The 19498-nt window shown below is 46.3% G+C and overlaps 1 protein-coding gene across 1 annotated transcript; it reads left to right on the top strand.

Moving 5' to 3' along the window:
• The first annotated feature begins 10008 nt into the window (after positions 1–10008).
• On the top strand, positions 10009–11016 carry LOC149254640 (uncharacterized). Its single transcript, XM_089457053.1, has 2 exons — positions 10009–10578; positions 10661–11016. The coding sequence occupies exons 1-2, from the start codon at positions 10032–10034 to the stop codon at positions 10939–10941; spliced, it is 828 nt and encodes a 275-aa protein (XP_089313179.1). The 5' UTR covers positions 10009–10031; the 3' UTR covers positions 10942–11016.
• Positions 11017–19498: the final 8482 nt, after the last annotated feature.

Below are 19498 nucleotides of genomic sequence, written 5' to 3'. Positions count from 1 at the left end.
CCGTCTCTGGTGCTCCGTCTAATCTCCTCTTGCACAAGATCTGACCACAGTCTTTCCCATCCTGGCAATTTCTCCCTTCCATTCACCGAGTCCTGGTAGCTATGCCAACTCTTAGGAAGGTCAAGGAGTGCTAGACTCACCATCCTCATCCGACAGTCACCCCCACACTTCCCAGCTCATCCCGGCATTGAGTGAACTTCGTGAGATACTGGGGCATACTGTCTCCATTCTCACACTGAATGTTTCTGAGTTTTATCTCTTGCTTTGGAATTAAATTTGAATTCCACCAGCTCAAAAACTCAACCGCTTCCGATCTAAAATTCGTGAGAACAAAGTATTTCTTGTACAGAGATTGACTGTCTGGGCATTCACCAGATATCTCACCTTCCAAAAGAAGGATGAATCTAGAGGCTACCTGGCCCGATTACAGACTCTGCCTGAAGAAATACAATGTAAACACTTTCTGAATAATAGATCCGATGATCAATCCTCGCTTGATATCCTGTAAAAATATCTTCTACAAATCAAGTGGCTCTGATACCATGTAGAAATTTTGAATAATATGACACATATTCACAGAGATTATCCTGATTATACACTTATAAGAGGAACATGCATAATACATAACCTCCTCTACGTTGATCATCAATTTACAAAAGCAGAAACATTCACAGGCGTACATAGAAGCATCAATCACACATATCAACACAATATTTTCCCGGGGAAAGCATCTCACTAAAAACCCCAACTATCTGTATATTATAGTGATTGAATCATGTAACAATACATAGTACAATACTCCTCACAAGTACTCAGTACTATCTCCACATGCTACACACAATACAGCTCATATCTGATCTCCAAATCTCCCCCACTGCTTGCCTGCCTCCACAGCTCAATACCCGCTCAAGAATTGATGAGAATGGCTTACCAAACTCGTATTTGACCTGCAAATAATCACTCACACTGTGTTGGACGTGAGCACAGGCTACAATTCTTGGTATTGGCCAATTCATTGGCATACTCAATCCCTTTGATTTGTGCAAATCCTCATGCACAACTATAGTCACAACTGATAGCAATCTGATCCTCTAACACCTGTCTGTGCTGAACTGAACATGCACTGACATGCAACTGAGTTAACTGATGTATTCTATAGTTGCATTATGAGTTAATAACTTGTGAATTAATTAATAACTAATTCACCCAACTCATCTCTAGTCTATTTGCCAGTTAGACTAAATACAACCAGTTTAACAAAGCTAAACTGAACACAACTCCATCAACTGTACCTCCAGTCCACTAAACTCAACTCACTTGAGTTCTAACTGAAGTCCTGCATGCAAATATTAGTCATCCCATAGGTAACCACGTATTTCCTTCTGGGAGCTGCATGTACCACATCTGTAGCTCATCCTGAAGTGCTCCAAGAGAATAAGATCAAGTTTATAGTCCAAATATTATTATGAGACAATAATATTTGACTTTTCTATTTTTGACAGCCAGTCTAAAAATAGACTTTGATCACTCATACTGTGATCACTCATACTGTGGTCACCCATACTGTGGTCACCCATACTGTGATCACTCATACTGTGATCACCCACACTGTGATCACCCATACTGTGATCATCCCTGCTGGGATCAAAAATAGAACTTGCGCCATAATTTGCCTACGGGCCCACGTAGTGAAGGCGACTCTTTTCACTAAGCTCCATCATCTTGTTGCAATCTCAACAAGCATTTCTTGTTGCACACTTTTCAACAGTTTCTTGGCTGGTCTGCAGGGATTCATGTGAATAATTTCCAGTGGATGTGATGTTGAATACTCTTTTCCCTGTAAGAAGAGTCATATTTGCTTTCCAAGTTGACATGCTTGGCACTTCATTTTGAGGCTTAGAAATCCTAGGTACATCTCTAACAACTTGTGTTCTTATGATCTTCACCAGGTTGTTGAAGATGATATGTCCCAATATTTTATGCCACAACCAACTATCATCCATCTTTCCAACACAATATTTTTCAAAGTTTAATTGATATAGAATATATACATTTCCATTTGTTCTCACAAATTTTGTTACCAACTTCCCATTATCTGAATTCCTAAGTTCACATCTTTTGGAATTGAATATTGTATCAAAGCCTTGGTCACACATCTGACTAATGCTTAGCAAATTGTGCTTCGACCCTTCTATATACAACACATCCCAGGCTTTGGCTCTTCCATCGTCAATGTTGACTCTTCCTTTTCCAGTAATATGTGCATATGCATTGTTTCCAAAATTTACTTTACCTCCATCTATTTCCTTAATGTTGATAAACCTTGTTTGATCCCCTATAATATGTCTTGAGCAACCACTATTGACATACCAATTTTTTCTTGCTTTTTGGTAGATAGTATGAGACCACACTTTTCTTCCTTCTTTTTCCATTAAGGTGTCATAGGGATTGAAAGAATCACTATGGGGATAATAACGGACATCAAGGTCAGTCATGTCCCTCGTTCAGGAAGAAAGACGATCGAGGAGCCTAGAAGGGGGGATGTAAGGGATCAAAGTTCCAACTCAAGCCGATCAAGCTATAATAAGCAGATACTTCGGGGCAATGTTGCCATCTCAAGAACAACAGAGAAAACAGCAAGTAGATCTGGTATGTCCCGAAGCGCGGGAGGGCATCCGATGCCCGAACGCGTACCATAAACAGAAATACAAAGCAGAACCAAATGAATCAAGAACTCAGTAAATAATTAAATCAAGAACTCAAGAAATAAAATCAATTTCAAGAAAATCAAGACCTCAAGAAATTAAGACAAGTTTCAATAAATACAAGAAAACACCATACAAGACTTTCAAATACAAGACAAGACCAGACTAGAGATTTGCAGCTGGCTATGAATCAGAGCAATCAACTGGAAGTCCCAAGAGCATATCAAGGTTCAGGTTCGAATCTCCTGCTTCGTGTCTTGCGCCTTAGGCGTAGGCATGATTCAAGTTTTCCCAGGGAGAGGGAGATATTCCAAGTTGTATCCTGATATAGTATAGTCTTTCACCACTTTGATTCCTTTACCATCCTAGGTTTCCGATGAGACTCAACCAATGTATGGTTGCTTTTTCTTTCAACCCGGGAACCAGATTTTGAGGGCCGAACTCTGTTGAGCGTAGCGAGCGACCTGGATTTGGCCGTGGGGAAGGTATGAATGGAGGTATGAACGCACTGGTAAGGATACTTCTGTTCTCCCAGGCTGTTGGCTACAACTAGAATGGAGGGTAAGTTTCTTTGTTCAAGCAGTCTATGAAACATGTATACTATTAGGAAAGGAGATCTAATAATTTGACGGGTAGTATTAGGGTATTCTCCTCGATAAGGCTGGGTTGTGCCTCCAGAGGAAACATAATGGCTCAGCAAGGCGCCTCCTGGTATAAGAGAGATTTCTTCAAGTGGGTGGAAAGAAAGCTAAATGGCAGAGCCCATCTAAGTGAGGAAGCCCCAAGATGGAGACCTTTACTGTGGGTAGAAAAGAACTAGTAAGGAAGGGCTCTGCCTTGGGGGAATAGCACTTTCTAGCTCTAGGGTAAGGTATGACGCTTCTGAAGAGGTAGGTGAACCCTTGGGAACAATAGAAGGAGTAAGGGCTAACTATGACAAATAAGGTGGGAACTAAGACCTAAAGAGAATGGATAATGGATCTTCCTTGACATTTAAAGAAAAGAGCTAGGAAAAAAGAGATGCCATAAGGTCGCTCAACTAACAGGAGAGGACACACACATCCGTTAAGAAATTAGGAAGAGTTTATGAGGTGATAGATTTTTTAAGGGGTCTAGTTTCTCTAGACATGCCCTCACTTGGAAATTGGCCATGATTCATTGAGTAACAGAATGTCCCCTTCCCGAAAGCTGGATAAAAGCTGAGATCGGAAGGGACGGTATTCGAGGGTACTATTTGTACTATAGGTTAAGAAGGGACGGGATGCGAGCATATGAGTTTTGCGCTCCTATCCTTTTCTTCGAGTGTAATGGAACCAAACCTTGATGTCACGATATTTCCGCCCCTTAAGGGTACGCTTTTGGTCATCGAATGACCTGCAGCGCTCCGGGCCATGCTTTCTTAAAAGCCCTTGATCGATCTGTTTCTAGACTGTCTTGATCGAAAGCATTACCCCTCCATTTCCGGATATTACTGCTACAGCTTGGCTCGAGGTCCACTCTTAGCCCTAACCTGATAGTATACATTCATAGGCTCGCCGATCTTATTGTTGGATGAACGAGGAACCTGACCTATTTGTTCGTCGGGCTCCCCATAGCTCAACTAGTTACTTTGAGGCAACTCCTTTTCTTTCTTTGATTTAGTTTACAATACCTAGCCTTGTGTCTAAAGTTATGACATATAAAGCATTTGATGTGAATTTGTAAACAATTTCTCCCATAATCATAGCCCCCTGCCTTATGACCAAATGCATAACATAGAAAACAATAACCATAAAAGAATCTATGGTACCTGGACGATTGTATTTTGATGCTTATTTTGGTCTGAGAATCTTCCTAAATTTCCTTAGTTGACTGCCTTGTTGCATCTGCATCTTCCTTGAGATGGGTAATTATGTAATTTTTCTCATCTAGTTGCTTTTATGTTTCCCCCAACTGATCCTTCACTTGATCAAGCTACTTTGTCAGGATTTCATCTTTTCTTTTAACCTCCTCCAACTCAAATTCCAGGAGCATAACAAATGTTGCATCTAAATCCATGCTACCAAGATTCCCTGTAGCCATCTTCCAGTAGCTAAATGTTCCTTAAGATGACCTACTCTGATTCCACTTGTTAGACCAAAGGTCACACTAAGAGAGGGGTGAATCAACATGAGATCAATTTTACCATTTCATAACTTTTCATAGTCAAATAATCATATAGAAATGACCTATAACCATAAGCATCATATTATCAGATAGAACAATGCATCATAAAGTTGTTATCACATCAATAACACATCACGAAGCCATCACATTCTTCTTCATATGCTTCAATTCATTACATAGATTTCTAGGCTCTAACCTGTTGGAGACACCGACCCCCAAGAAATGCAAGCTGCCACTTGTGACTTGATTGAGGCACCAACCTTGAAAGTATCCAAGCAATTTCTCACTATAGGCCACAACTTAATTGAGGCGCCAACCTTGATGACAAGCGGGATCTGACCAACTTAATTGAGGCACCAACCTCAATGATAAGTGGGTTGCAGCCTAAGTGAGGCACAAACCTCAATGATGAGCAGGTTCCTACATACTCTAGGCTCCAACATAATTGAGGCTCGAACCTCAGTGAAGGCACCCACTTCCTTCCGCAACTCCTTATGGACCTCTATTTTATATCATTTTCAAATTGGATCCATTGTCATCATCAATCACTAAATCATAAGTAATGTCACAATCTGAAATCACAACTTACAAACACTGTCACTGCAACGCCTGCAACCACTACCACTAAATTCTACTGTCACAATTTGTAATCACTACCATAAACTATCATATAAATCATTTTCACTAGCTATCATCCTATTGTCCACACTCTACCATGCGATGTCACATCTCTACTTCAATATGTTCATAAATATGGTCACATATTACTCATCTCGTAAACTGTTCTTACCATATCTCCAAAACCACCTTAGCCTGCTCATAAAACCTCAAAGACATGAAATAGATATTTTGATCATCAAACATATGTCAACAAGGCATTTCATGCCTTTGGATGCGTTCACTTCTGAACATTGATCATTGTGCAACTTCCAGATTTCAAATTTTCTCAAGAATGAGTTCAAAAACTCAAAATAAACATTTGAAACCATATATTAAAGTAATAGTTATATAAAATGCCCCATTCCAAGGGTGCTAGAAAAAGTGGTCATACTATGGCGCCAATGTTATAAAATTCCCACTAATTTTCTGCTAAACATTCGACAATACGAAACCCTTAATTGAAAAATAAAAATTAATTTATTTCAGACTTGCTAACGACACTAATCAAACTCAGGACCTCCAGTAACCCACTATGCGCCAACTACCAACTTTGTTATTTGGTGTTGCTTTCGGGGTTATGGTTTTGAAATGATTTTGTTATCAATCTATTATATGATATTTCAAGCAAGCGCAACACCCAATCTTCTAGCATCAAAGTGTGTTGCATGCAAGTATGTGGTCAAACTTTAAACAAAGCATCCTTCATGGCTCCATGTCACTCCTATATGTCCATATTTCATCACAACAATGCTTGATAAGAATCTCCACATTGTAATTAAACCATGACATCCTCTGTGGCGAAACACCCTTGTTGATGTGTATCTATGTGGTGGTCATTCATTGGCTAACCCTTATTGTTGGAGAGGTAAATCCCCTCTACGGATAGAGGCGATCCCTACTAGCCCAATAGGGGTCTAGCAACAATCACACAATGCTGCCACGCATGTTCCTAGTTACACTTAAACAAGAAGTAAAGAGCACCTACTTGGATTCCTGCGCTGTCGTTGGACGAAGAGATGTCTCCTTCGCTCCTTCGCTTCGGCTGGTCACAGTCCTCCGCGATCCCCGCGAACGGACACCTGCACACACGAAGAGAAGGCAAACGCAAGCGTGAAATCTAGTAAAAGTAACTATATGCCAGTCAGAAAAGACATAATTCACATTTATCCATTGCATAAACAAACGAGAATGGAACAATAATAGCAGTCATCTATTATTAATCAGAATAGAGAAGAGTACAACCAAATGTTCTGACGTCGATAAACTTCTCAGGAGGGATCAGTCAGCATGTATCTCAAGCATTCACCTTTGAGGATGGTTCTCCCAAGACAAACAACTCTCTCTCTCTCTCACACAAATGTCACAAACAAACTTCCCCAAGCAATCAATCACTTCCACTCCTAACACACCAAACCTATAGCAGCAATCTGAGCACTACAAGCTCTGTACAATCCAAGCTAAGTCTAGCTAGTTCCCACTAGTTTCTAACTAGCTTCTCATGGTAATGGTGGAAGTTTATATAGGAGAAGGAGTCTCCTAAAAAGGTGGAAGGATGAGCTTATCTTCAAGGGGAGTTGTTGCAAAGGGTCGAACAGACATGCCATAGAAGGGAGTCGATATTCACAAAGCTAACAACCAAGCCTGGAGAGATCTGGAAGGCTGGTTGTTTGAACAAATTCGCCCAAACTGGATCAGCGCGGATTATATGGAGACTGCCGCGCTGTCAGCACATAACAATAACTGAACAAGTCATGTCAGCGCGGAAGAACACGGGAAAGCCGCGCTGTGCGTCATCGCGGAAAAGTGATGTTCTTCCGCGATGGCAGCGCACGAGATACACTGTGAGGCGCTGGTCATCGCGGTTATTTTAGGAACAAACGCGCTGATGCACAAAACTTTGGAAAAATGGGTTTTAAGCCAGTTCAGGGATCAAACACTTAGTGATTGTGACTTCCGGACACAGCAGGGTGACTGACAGGAAGGCAGTGATAAATTACTGTGTAACAGATGCCCCCTAAAGCATGAAGACCGAGAGAGTGGGAGGGGTGAAATGCTTTACAACACACGCCGAACTGGAACACCACCAGGAAGTACCGAAAAATCTCTGACAATCATATACATGCAGTCTAGGCATGGGCGCAGCCATCCAAAAGACATGCGAGACTGGTCTATGGTATGGACGCAGCCACCCAGCTAAAGAGACCATAATAATGATAAGGTATGGTCGCAGCCATCCATGAAGACTCAGGTATGGGCGCAGCCATCCATCAATGAGTCATGTAATGATTATCCACAAAATCGCAACCTGGACCACAGTGAGCAAGGATCCAGGGTCTTGCGCTCCATCTCGACCCGAACAGAGTACAAGTCCACACATGTGAATACAGGGGTTGGAGTCGAACATGCATGAACATCGTCTGATTACCGGCCAATGATGAGAACCGTTAACAGACGCGAGAGGTACCACCAATAATGACAATGGCCCTCAAGGTACTATAGGTACAATCCGTGGCGTGTGAATCAATGAGCTGGTGTTGAACACCCACGGAATCATTCGATCGTAGGTCAATGATGTAAACCTTGCGTCGAACACGAGGAACCTGCCATTGAGGCATGCAGGCTCCAAGGCACCTGGAAGGAGTCTCTAAGTCACTTTCTCGGATAATGAGTTGAAGTCGACGAGAAGTGGCCTTGATCGAAGGTGGGCCATGATGATTCCCACATCATCGACACGAGACAGAGATATAATGATTTGCGACGAGATAGCGAACGAGGTTGCATTGGGGCAGAGGACAACTTCTCTTGAACATATAACGGCACTATAACGGATTTGGCAGTACTTGACATCAAATGAGCAGCGGATAAGATGATGACGGCAATGAACAGATGAGAGGTCAAATAGAATATCCCAAACCCATGGAGGCTAGTGAAAACGAGATGAGATGACCCCACCCAGACACGAAACAGCGGAGTGCCATGTTCAAGAGTGACGTACTGCCGAGACGACTGTAATCAAAGTTCCATTTTCCCCACCTTTGCAGGCAGGTACCCCGATTATTTTTGGATGACAAGCTTGACGGGGATAACATATGCTTGATGTGTGTCATGTTGACAATATCCGATGTCATTGAGTGTTTAACGAGCCTGACAAAGGAAAAACTCGGCTTCTTTTCTTGTTTCGAGAGTCTGAAAAGAATGCGGAAAAGGAGACTCCAGGGGGGTCCTTTTTCGTACAGTTGTGTCTCTCGAGCCCGAAAAAGTATAAAACTGTGCTCGAAAGAACCGCCCGGTCATTACAACCGAGGAGTACTTTTCATGAATAGTGTCTCCGACCGGAAAAGGTAAAAAAGTGGTCGAAGACACGTCGTTTTAGAGCCAATATCGAGTGCGAAACGACAAACACCCGGCGATCTTTTTGGTTTAACGGTCGGAAAAAGAGCTTAAAAACGACCGCCTTTCGTTCCCTTTAACGAGCTGAAAGGGAGCTCGGCCATCTTCTCTTGTTTAACGTCGGAAAAGAGCTTAGAGACGACACTTTGGGAATCACATGAACTGTGGACTGTCATGACCAAGCTGCGATACCTGTACCTGCACAAGGGCACTACCCGCATAAATCCATTCGATATACGTAAAAAACATATTGAAACATGCTTGAAAACAGAACCAAGGCTAGTTTTAAAAAATGGTAAAAACCCAAAAAATATGGTAATTTAGGAGTTTTTACTATAAATAGGGGGGTAATAAGTCATTTTTACCATTTTACTATTTGGAGTGCGAAGAACGTGGAGAAGCCAAAAAGTTGACGGAGCGATTTCCAGCCCATCCGGAGACCATTTTCAGATCTGCTTCTTCCAGGTAGGTTCTCATTCCTTTGCCCTGCATCCTGGTTCATTTTAGGAGTTTTTTAACGGTTGAATGGGCCCAATTGGGCATTTTTTATTTGCATGGGTGCGCCCTCGGTCAGCGCGGAAATTGCCCACGGGGTCGCGCTGACCGAAAAAATAGCCAATGTAACCAACTTCGGCTCAGCGCGGAAAAGGCGTGTTCTTCCGCGCTGACCTCGCATTTTTTACACAGAGCCGCCATTGTCATCGCGGCTGTCCCTAAAACAGCCGCGATGGCGCGGAAAAGTTTTGTTTTTTAATAAATGAACGTAAATTTCTTCATGAAAACAATTCTGATTGTTTTTTATTGTTCATGCAGGACATCATGGCCTTTCAATGGCAAGAGAGAGTTCACGATGTAGAGGATGTGGCTGCTTGGGGAGACGTGAATTGCTGCAACGCCATGCGGGCGTGCGGATTCATGAAATTCTTCCTTACGCCGCGTCTGAGGGCCCAACATGATCTGCTGGAGCTGCTGATCAGGGCATGGAACCCGGTGGACCAAAAATTCACCATCCGTGGTCACGACATTGAGTTTGACCACATGGATATCTTTTTCTTGACTGGGTTGTCGCGCCGAGGTGCGAGGCCCATCTTGGAGGGGTAGCGACCTAGCGGCGGTACTCTGGATGACCTGATGGCTGAGGTTTGCCCGGGGGCGGTGAAAACGCGGAGTGGGAAGTGCTCGATCCCCACAGTGAGAGACATAGTGCTGCGCACCATCCTGTTCATGGTGACCCGGGCGGCAGGTAGCATGGCGAATCACGAGGCGTCCAAGACCCATCTCCTACTAGCTCTCGAGTGCCTCGAGCCTACCGTGTTTGATTGGTGCACGGCAGTGGCCAACAACATGAAGAGGCAATTGAGCAACTGCCGTCGTGGGGAGACGAAGCAGTTCGGCTATGGATCGATCCTGGTCCCGCTCATTCTGGAGCGAGTACCAGCCATGCGACTGCAGTCTATGGCTGTGGATGCCCCCAGAGATCCTCGAGAGACGAGGGCCTCACGATGGGCTCGGATTATGCCACGTGGGGGTGGCGGCCGACCACATAGCTGGGGGGCATTTTTCAGAGACTGGTTGGACCAGCAGGAGATCTTCGTACAGGATTGGCCATATGCGGGGATGGATTTCCGCAATGATCCTGACTTGGTGCTGCCTCCGGGTGAACAGTGGGATGATGCAGGTATGACACTTTTTGTCTTTTGAGTTTTGTATTGTTTTTTAATTTTTTATGTACATGTCCTAATGAATGTCTTGTCATGCAGATGTGGGGCCTACTAGACCGATTGGCCTGGCTGCCACGGCACGGAGAGAGGGCCCGGGAGCCGGAGCTTTGGCCTTAGCCCCTCCAGGGGCCAACACACCAGAGATTGTGGCTCGCAACCTTGAGGGGTTGCTGGAGGGGGTGCCGGACTTCCAGGGGGTCGAGGAGGTTCCTGTGGAGCATCAGATCCACACAGTGGGTGTGGAACCCAGAGTGCACCGCCTTCTGAGGCGGGTGGCACGAGCGGCTGTGTACTACAGAGAGCACCATCCAGCCGATTAGTCACCTAGGTTTTATTTCCACTGTTTATTTTGAGACATTATGACTCAGATGTATTGAGATTTTGGGACATGTACTTCTATTTTTGAGTGCCTCAGTGCGCCACACGATATATATATATATACATACCGATTTTGGATGAGTCGTTGTTACATGTGATGATGTGTTATCTTGTGTTATGCGTTTGTTCAGTACAATTTGTGATCTTATGTATGAATTTGCACGACACTCGACTCATGGATTTTATATGTTTAATGCAAGCTTAAAAACACACACGTGCAAACTATGCTTGAAATGATTTATTTACATATGCTTATGGTCTTACTATGCTGTTCTATCCTTCCTTGTATGATGCTTATCTGTTTCGCAAATGTCTATCTAATACACGATTTGCCAATGCATCAGTCAACGTATTTAATCGTCTCGGAATATGCTGATAAGTAATGTAATCGAAATTCCGTTCTAACAATCTTACACGTAGGTACAACCTTAATATGCGCTGGTCTCTGACGGAATATCGCCTGTTGAGTTGATGGACAACCAGCTGGGAGTCCAGGTTCACCACTAGCTCTCGGATGCCGAGGTCAACTGCTTCGGCAAGTAATTCTATTACAGCACTGTACTCGGCAACGTTGTTAGTGGTACGACCTAGGCATACACCCTGCAGGTTTATCAACTCCCCGTGAGGATCGTAGATCACCCACGCTGCCGAAGACAAATTACAAGTACTACGGCAGGCACCATCAGCGAAACCAACATAAGGAGTACGAGACATCTGCGCAGGAAAGAGAAAGCATAATAAGGGGCAAAAACACGCCTTCACACCAAAGCAAAAGAAACTCATGCAGTAAAAACTCAAAAACACACGTATATACAAAGTGATTGTGAGCAGCTATGCATAGTACTTCTTCAGATACAGCCCATTTCGGGGCTTGTCAAGAGGATTTCCTTCATAATCAATCAACTCATATGCGCCCTTTTGTAAAACACGTTTCACGATGTAGGGACCTAACCACATGGATTCGAGTTTTCCTGCCCCCAGCTTATCCTTAGCTTGATCGTAGAGCAGTACTAAATCTCCCTCAACAAAGGAACGAGGATGAATATTCTGATCGAAGTGAGCTTTGACTCTCTTCTTCTGCGCTTCGATAGCCAGAGAGGCCAAACGACGAGTCTCGTCTAACCGTTCTAGGTAAAGAAGCCGTTCCTCCACCGGAGTGGTGTTGGGAAGCAACTCGACAACTAATTTTAATGAAGGAATTTCACATTCGACGGGAAGGGTAGCCTCCAGTCCATAGACCAGTTGAAACGGGGTGAAACCGGTGGCATCCTTCACAGAAGTCCGGTAGGCCCACAAGGCTGGGAAAAGCATTAGATGCCAGTTTGACTTGTGTGTATTGACGGTGCGTTGAAGCATGGTGATCAAAACTTTGTTCACGGCTTCAACTTGACCGTTAGATTGAGGATAGTACGGTGACGAACTATCTTGACGCAAGCCTAACTGGCTCGTTAACTCTGTCATCATATGATTTCGGAAATGCTTTCCATGATCTGTAACAATAGCCTGAGGGACTCCGAAGCGAGTGATGATATGATTGAATAAAAACTGCGCCGCTGTGTGACCGTCTTCGTTTAATGTAGGCATTGCTTCGGCCCACTTGGTGAAATAATCCACGGCAACGATAATGTACCCATGCCCCCCGGCCGAACGAGGGTTACAGGACGTATAATCGATGCCCCATTTGGCAAATGGACCTACGGTTACGACAGGGTGCAGTGGTGCAACAGGTGCACGCATCTTCCGGTGGTAAACCTGGCATTCATGGCATACGCGTACAGCAAGGATGCAATCCTTGAATATAGAAGGCCAGAAATAACCAGCGCGGAGGATCTTTTGAGCGGTAGCGTATCCGGACATATGGCCGCCACAAGCGCCGGAGTGGCAGTCATTCATGACTCGCTCAGCTTCCTCGAGAGTTAAGCATCGGCGAAGAATAGAATCGACGCCGAGGCGGTACAGGGTGTCGCCTAAAATGCGATACGGTTGAGCCTGATGACGTATCCGTCGTCGAGCTTCCTTTGATGTATTGGGACGAAACGAAGACGTTTGTAAATATACAATGATGTCCCCGTACCATGGGTCGAGAGTGCTGATGAGAAAGAGCGTTTCATCCGGAATTTGCTCCTCTGAATGAGATGGTGCAGACTGAGATGGTAAGGAACAGAGCAGTTCAGCAAAGACCAGTGATTTCTTAGACTTGGCGGCAGTAAATTCCAAGTCGAACTCTTGGAGGATTACGATCCACTTCGAGTATTTGCCCCCCAGCAACTGACGTGACAAAATATAGGTCATGGGGTTGCAGTCAGAGATCACGGTCGTTGTGCGCAACAGGATGTAATGACGGAAACGTTGGACGGCACAGACAGCGGCCAATGCCAACTTTTCGACATATGCATAGCGAGTCTCCGTATCGAGGAGGTTGCGACTAAGATAGTATACAACGTGCTCCGAGCCATCGTCGTCGTCTTGCACTAAAACCATGCCGATGGTGGTATCGGCAGCGGCCAGATAAAGGGTGTAGTCACGGTGGTAATTTGGAGGTCTTAGGAGCGGAGCTGAGACCAGAAGGTCTTTAAGACGCTCAAAAGATTGCTGAGCGATAGCGTCCCAATGAAAGGGCGTGTCTCGCTTTAGTAATCGCGTGAAACCCTTGGCCACCTCGGCATAATTTGGGATGAATCGTCTGAGAAAATTGGCTTTTCCCTGCAAGCTTTGTAATTGCTGTAGAGTGGCAGGGGGAGGAAGATTCACAATGGCCTCGACTTTAAGGGGATCCAAGCGGATGCCCTCTCGGGAGACGATAAACCCGAGTAGTCGGCCAGATTCCACGCAGAAGACACACTTATGCGGATTGAGTCGAATACGGTAGTGTCGACAGCGAAGGAAGATTTCGCGTAAATGAGATGGATGGTCTTGACGTTTAGCTGAATGAGCGGGTAGGTCATCCAGGTAAGGTTGTACGATGTGTCGGATATCATGAAAAGCATACGACATCGCACGTTGGAAAGTGGCGCCGGCATTTTTGAGACCGAAAGGTAGCTTCTTGTAAGCGAAGGTGCCCCAAGGACAAATGAAAGCAGTCTTGTGCTGGTCTGCGGGGGCTATGTTGATCTGGTTGTAACCAGAGAAGCCGTCCATGAACGAATAAATTTCGCTTCCTGCGCAATCATCGATAAGCTGATCAATAAAAGGCGTAGGAAAGTTATCTTTTGGACAGGCGCGATTGATATCGCGATAGTCAACACAAACCCGAATAGTGCCCTGTTTTTTATTGACAGGAACTATATTAGATACCCATTCCGTGAGGGGAATGGCATAAATGAAACCAGCTCGAAAAAGCTTTTCAACTTCGGCCTTGATGGCTGCAGCCTTTCGAGGGTGCACTGGGCGTAAACGCTGACGAACAGGCTTAGCCCCAGGATAGGTAGGGATTTCGTGCTCCACGATACTGGGGTCAATGCCGGGCATTTCTTCGTAAGACCATGCGAAAACATCACGAAATTCACGAAATAGATCTTTGTAGATTTGAATTTCCTCAGGAGTACATGTGACTCCAATATGAATATTTTCGACAACCCCTGTTTTGACAGAGATGTCGATAGCCAAAGTCTGCGTAATGTTACCCATGTTCCCTTCCGAAGACACTTGATATAACTGGATAGGTGTTTGGAGAGGGATATGTGGGAGACATGAAGCAAACTTTCCGAGACACGTGGCCATTTCCGAATGAGGAGGGAGGAACGAAGAGCGATGGTGGTGATCTGACCAAGGGAGCTCTTCGGGAGACATAGTCTCGATAATAGCCTCGTCGGATGGGAATGATTCCTTCAGGGGGTCCGAAGTGGCCTTCTCTCCCAACCAAGGGAAGGTTTCAGGTGAATCGGGAACGCTGCCTGGAAAAGCAGGTTCGGAGGTTGAAGCCGATGCAGCAACTATTTCGATGTAGTTGAGCTCGGCTGGGCTCAACGGCATCATCTCGCCCCAGGAGTCTTCTTGATTCACGGGAGGGAGAACCCATGGATCAGAATGCGTTGTGATCATGTTAACGGAGGCGAGATTTGGAGGTGGGAGGGGAAAGACTCCCATCAGGGAGGGATCTTTAAATAATCCGGCACCCACACTCTCGAGCGATTTGAAGGTATGCTCCACGAATGGTACATTCCCTTCAGAAGAGGAAGCAAAAAAGGACAGCTGGTCCACCGTGACGATTTTTCCTTGATGGGGAAAACGAACGACACGGAATAAGGAGGAAGCCACGGCTTGCATGGCATAAGTCCAGCTTCGTCCTAGAAGGAGGTTGTAAGTGAGATTAGCGTCAACGACTTCAACCTCGACTTCTACAGTTTTCCCTTCTAAAGAGATAGGTAAACGCGGGAGGATACCAAGTGGACGAGATTCTCTTCCATCGAACGCCTCTAGGGTGGTGGGAGACTGGCTCAGAGCAGGCGAACCAATAGCCTTCCAACAAGCAACCGACATGATGCAGGTTGAGGCTCCTTCATCAATGACAGTACGGTGAATCGTCTTGCCTTTGATGAGAACTTGTATAAGGAAGGCCACCTGATGAGGCAATCTCTGCGTGAAACCTTCGAGGTCAAAAGAAATTAGATCCGAATCTGCCGGGTCGATGCCACCAATTGCTGATAGCAGGGACTTCCTCTGGGAGGGGCAGCTCTGGAGGACTTCTAACGCGGACATAGCAGACGGAGCCTGAGCTAAGTCCTCGACAATGCTATAATGCTGAGCGGCACGAGCATTGGGGTTATAAGATGACTTCCTGAGTACACCTTTGGGAGGGGGTCGGGGGATCGTCTCGGTGCTGGGCCGTTCAATGTGAAGAGGGCCAGAACTAGACGTGGGAGCGCTGGAGGGGACCTCCGGCTCCTTCCCGGCTGAAGATGGATATTCTTTCGTTCGAGTCGTAACGTGGACGGGGATGGTTCCCGCCATGAATACTTGAGAACCGAACGAGGAAGAGGATTGAGAAGGGTCTGCCACCTGATGCGTCTGCTGGGATGGGAAAGGCTCTTTAAGCACGGCGGGGGACCCTGAAGCACCTTTTAAAAGCCGACTAACCTCGGACCGCCTGGGGCAGTCCTTGGTGTAGTGATCCTCCTCACAAATGAGGCAGGGATACTTAGGCTTCCGCTTGGCTCCTTCCTCGGCGGGAGGTTTAGGAGGATTCTGCTTAGGTTGTCCGGATTTTTCTTTGGCCTTTCCTTTCTTTTTGCCTTTCGAGGATTTGTCTGCCGCGGTGGACTGGACGGCATTTACCTCGGAGGTATTCCCAGGAATAGATGGGCTCTGAGAAGCATTCTCGTTAGAGGCGTTTTGTTTCTGCTTCCCAGAGTTTGCGGTTGATTTCTTACTTGATGAATTCACGGAGCCAATAACTCCATCAACAGACGGTTTCGGTGGAGCTTTGGTTTGTCCGTGCCTCGGGGCATCTGGCAAATAGTCATACAAAGTACCTGACTGAGAATATACTAAGTCGAGGTATTGAGCTCGCGCAATCGCTTGCTCTTCAGTTACACACGCCCCCATTGCAATATCTTTGGCAATTTTAGGGACAAAGGACGTGGTAAACCAGTCGGTCAGGAGTTGATCGGGAATCCAAAATTTAATCAAACGACGGCGCCTTCTCCATTCATGTATATGATCAGAGATGTGCGTTGCCGTATCCTGTTTCAGAGACGTGAGCAAATGGGTCCCAGTCTCGTACCGAATGGGTAACTGAAAATGAGTAAGAAAGGCCATAGCCAACGAGTTAAAGTCTGAAAACATACCGCGATTAAGTTCGATGTACCATTTTGCGGCTGAACCAGTGAGGGTCCTCTGGAAGAGGCGCAGTCGGATAGAATCATCAAGCCATGAGTTAGATGAACACCAAAGGTGATATGTCATTACGTGGGCTTGAGGATCCTCTCCGGCTTTGCCGTCGAACTTTGGACAGTCACCTGGTATTTTGGTCGGAACCGGTGGCCAATATGAGTTATGCAAAATAGGATCGTTTGTTAACTTGGACACATCGGGTAGTTCCAACGTAGCCAAAAATGGTAGCTGCGGGTTGAAGGACATCTGTGGCTGAGGGTTCGAGGCGGTATTAGGGTTCCACCCAGATTGGGGTTGCCCCCACGAACTTTGTCCAGACGGACCTGGCCCGAAAGGACCGGCCGCATAGGAATTTTGTCCCGATGGACCTGGTCCGAAAGGACCTGGCACATAGGGAGTTTGTCCGTAGGAGTTTTGTCCGTGTGCGGACGACTGTCCCTGTGTTTGCCCCCCAGCTCCCCATGAATTAGCAGCTTGCCCGCCAGGTTGACCATATTGATAATTTTGATAGGGAGTGACCTGTGGTTGCTGATAATTTTGGTAAGGAGCATACTGATTTTGCCCCTGGGGTTGCTGGTAGCCATGTGACTGCTGGGTCGCATACGGAGCCTGGTAGGCAGGCTGCGTTTGATATGGAGGTTGATAACCTGTTTGAGTCTGAGGCCCAGAGTACTGTCCTTGAACCGGTTGAGGTTGGACCACACGTCCTGAAGGTTGACTTGGTCGGATTCGAGATGGACCTGGTTGGCCAGCAGGATAGCCTTGCTGAACGCCAGGTTGTCCATGTGCCACCAAGGGTTGTCTTCGCGGAGCGGGTGGTCGAATTGGTTGGATAGCTGGTTGACGCCGGGGCTGGCCAGCTTGTCCAGGTTGACGATGAGGGTAGACCCCGGGTTGATTTGGCTGTATAGACGGTTGGCCCGTTTGTCCCCCACCGTAACCGGGTTGGGAAGAGGGTTGGGCTTGCTGTACGGCAGGCTGCCCTCTTTGGTATATAGGTTGGGCAGAGGGTTGCCCCCCTTGCCCAGAAGGATTTGCGATTCGAGGGGTAGGTGGGCCCTGTTGAACATAGGGTTGTCCACCCTGGCCATAGGGATACCCTTGCTGGACGGCTGGTTGATTTGAAGGATTGTAAACTGAGCCAGTTTGTCCAGAGGGGTACCCTGGCTGGAAACCAAGCTGGTCTTGAAAAGACGGTTGCTCTGGCTGCCCAGTAGGTTGATTCTGATATGGGTATGGCGGACCTCCCATGTCCATAGGTTGTTCCTGGTAAGGTTGACCTTGTGGATGCCCAGATTGTCCTGGGTCAGGCGGGCCATACAATGGTTGCCCTTGAGGGGGTTGCACGTAGAATGACGGGTCCTGATTGGGTGGTCCTATGGGCTGCCGAAGAGGGTCTCGGTTTCCAAAGTACTTAGTAGTGTGGTCATACATGACATTCAAAGATTCCTCGTTCTCTTCGAAAGGGCGACGAGGGAGACCTGAGATTTCCTCAAGGAACTCACCATTTGCATCGAAGAAGAAAACAGGACCATCGTAATCTGGGTCCGTTATAGGTTCCCCATAAGCATCATACGGTCCTGATCCTGGAATGCCTCCAACAAAAGAACCAGCTTGAGGAACTTCAGACGAGGGAGTCGGTACAGCACTGACGATCGGAGTCGAACGTGCTACACAAACAGTAGGTTGAGCGGGAACTGAGGTGACGGGCGGGTTGAGTTCTGACGTGAGGGGTGGGAAAAGAGGCTGCGAAACAAAAGGGCCGATCGAGGCAGCGAGAGTAGGATCCCATATAGTGGTAGAAGTTGTTCTAGCATCATACCTATCCCTTAGCGATTGATATCGTGGAGGGAGGGGAGATGAAGACGGGATCGGGGTCTCAATGTCTGTGACCGCGGGTGTCTCGATGTCTGTGACTGTGGGTGTCTCACCCGTGCTGGAAGCTGCCCCCTCCGTCGGAGATGACATACCTAAAGGGGTACGGGGGGTTTGGGGGGTATCCCAATCTTCTTCCCAGACGGGATTCCAATCCTCCAAGTAATCTGGGTTGCCTGGGGACCGTGCGTTGATAGGCTGGATACTCGGAACAATGGGAAGAGTACCGCCTACAACTGGTACCTCGGGAGCAACAGAGGATTGAGAACCTTGGTCACTTATACCGGAAGTTGATGGGTCAGCCAGGATGACCAGACCCCTTAGAACTCTTAAAGGAAACTACCGATAAAAGCCTACTCAAAACTATCGCACACAAGACCTAGAAAAGGTGATGTTATCGTGGCCAAATTAATTTTAAGACGCAAGGACCAAACTTGACCTTTTCATATTTCAGGAGTCGAGAAAAGGACAAAGATGACTCCAGTCTCCTTCGAATGTTTAATGAGCACGAAGTGACAAGACGCTCACAGGCACCTTTTCGTTTAGGGAGTCCGAAAAGGATCAAAAGCGACTGCTCTGGAACTCTAGGTAGAGGGTGTGCCAAACTCTTCGCAAAACCACAGAATACTTTTTAGGGTACGGGTGGTCAATCTTCGTGAATGCTGTGTTCACTGCATTGCGAATTGTAGGGCGGCCGACTCGGCTTCCTATGGATAAAGGATAAAAGCCTAGTGGGGTCTCCCTATATACTCGACGGTACGTGGGAGCGCAATCCGTATTAGACCACTATCG

Source organism: Pinus tabuliformis, chromosome 7, assembly GCF_031772625.1.
Source record: "Pinus tabuliformis cultivar Carrire ecotype Pingquan chromosome 7, CPIR1, whole genome shotgun sequence".
Classification (NCBI taxonomy): Eukaryota; Viridiplantae; Streptophyta; class Pinopsida; order Pinales; family Pinaceae; genus Pinus; species Pinus tabuliformis.
Note: the sequence above shows the minus strand (reverse complement) of the source record. Positions and strands in the feature narration are given on the sequence as shown.

Bases quoted from the DNA above. Each gene is read 5' to 3' on its own strand.
- LOC149254640 (XM_089457053.1), top strand. From the start codon at position 10,032: ATGGCTGAGGTTTGCCCGGGGGCGGTGAAAACGCGGAGTGGGAAGTGC. The intron at 10,579-10,660 runs GTATGACACTTT...CTTGTCATGCAG, and splicing joins TGAACAGTGGGATGATGCAG to ATGTGGGGCCTACTAGACCG.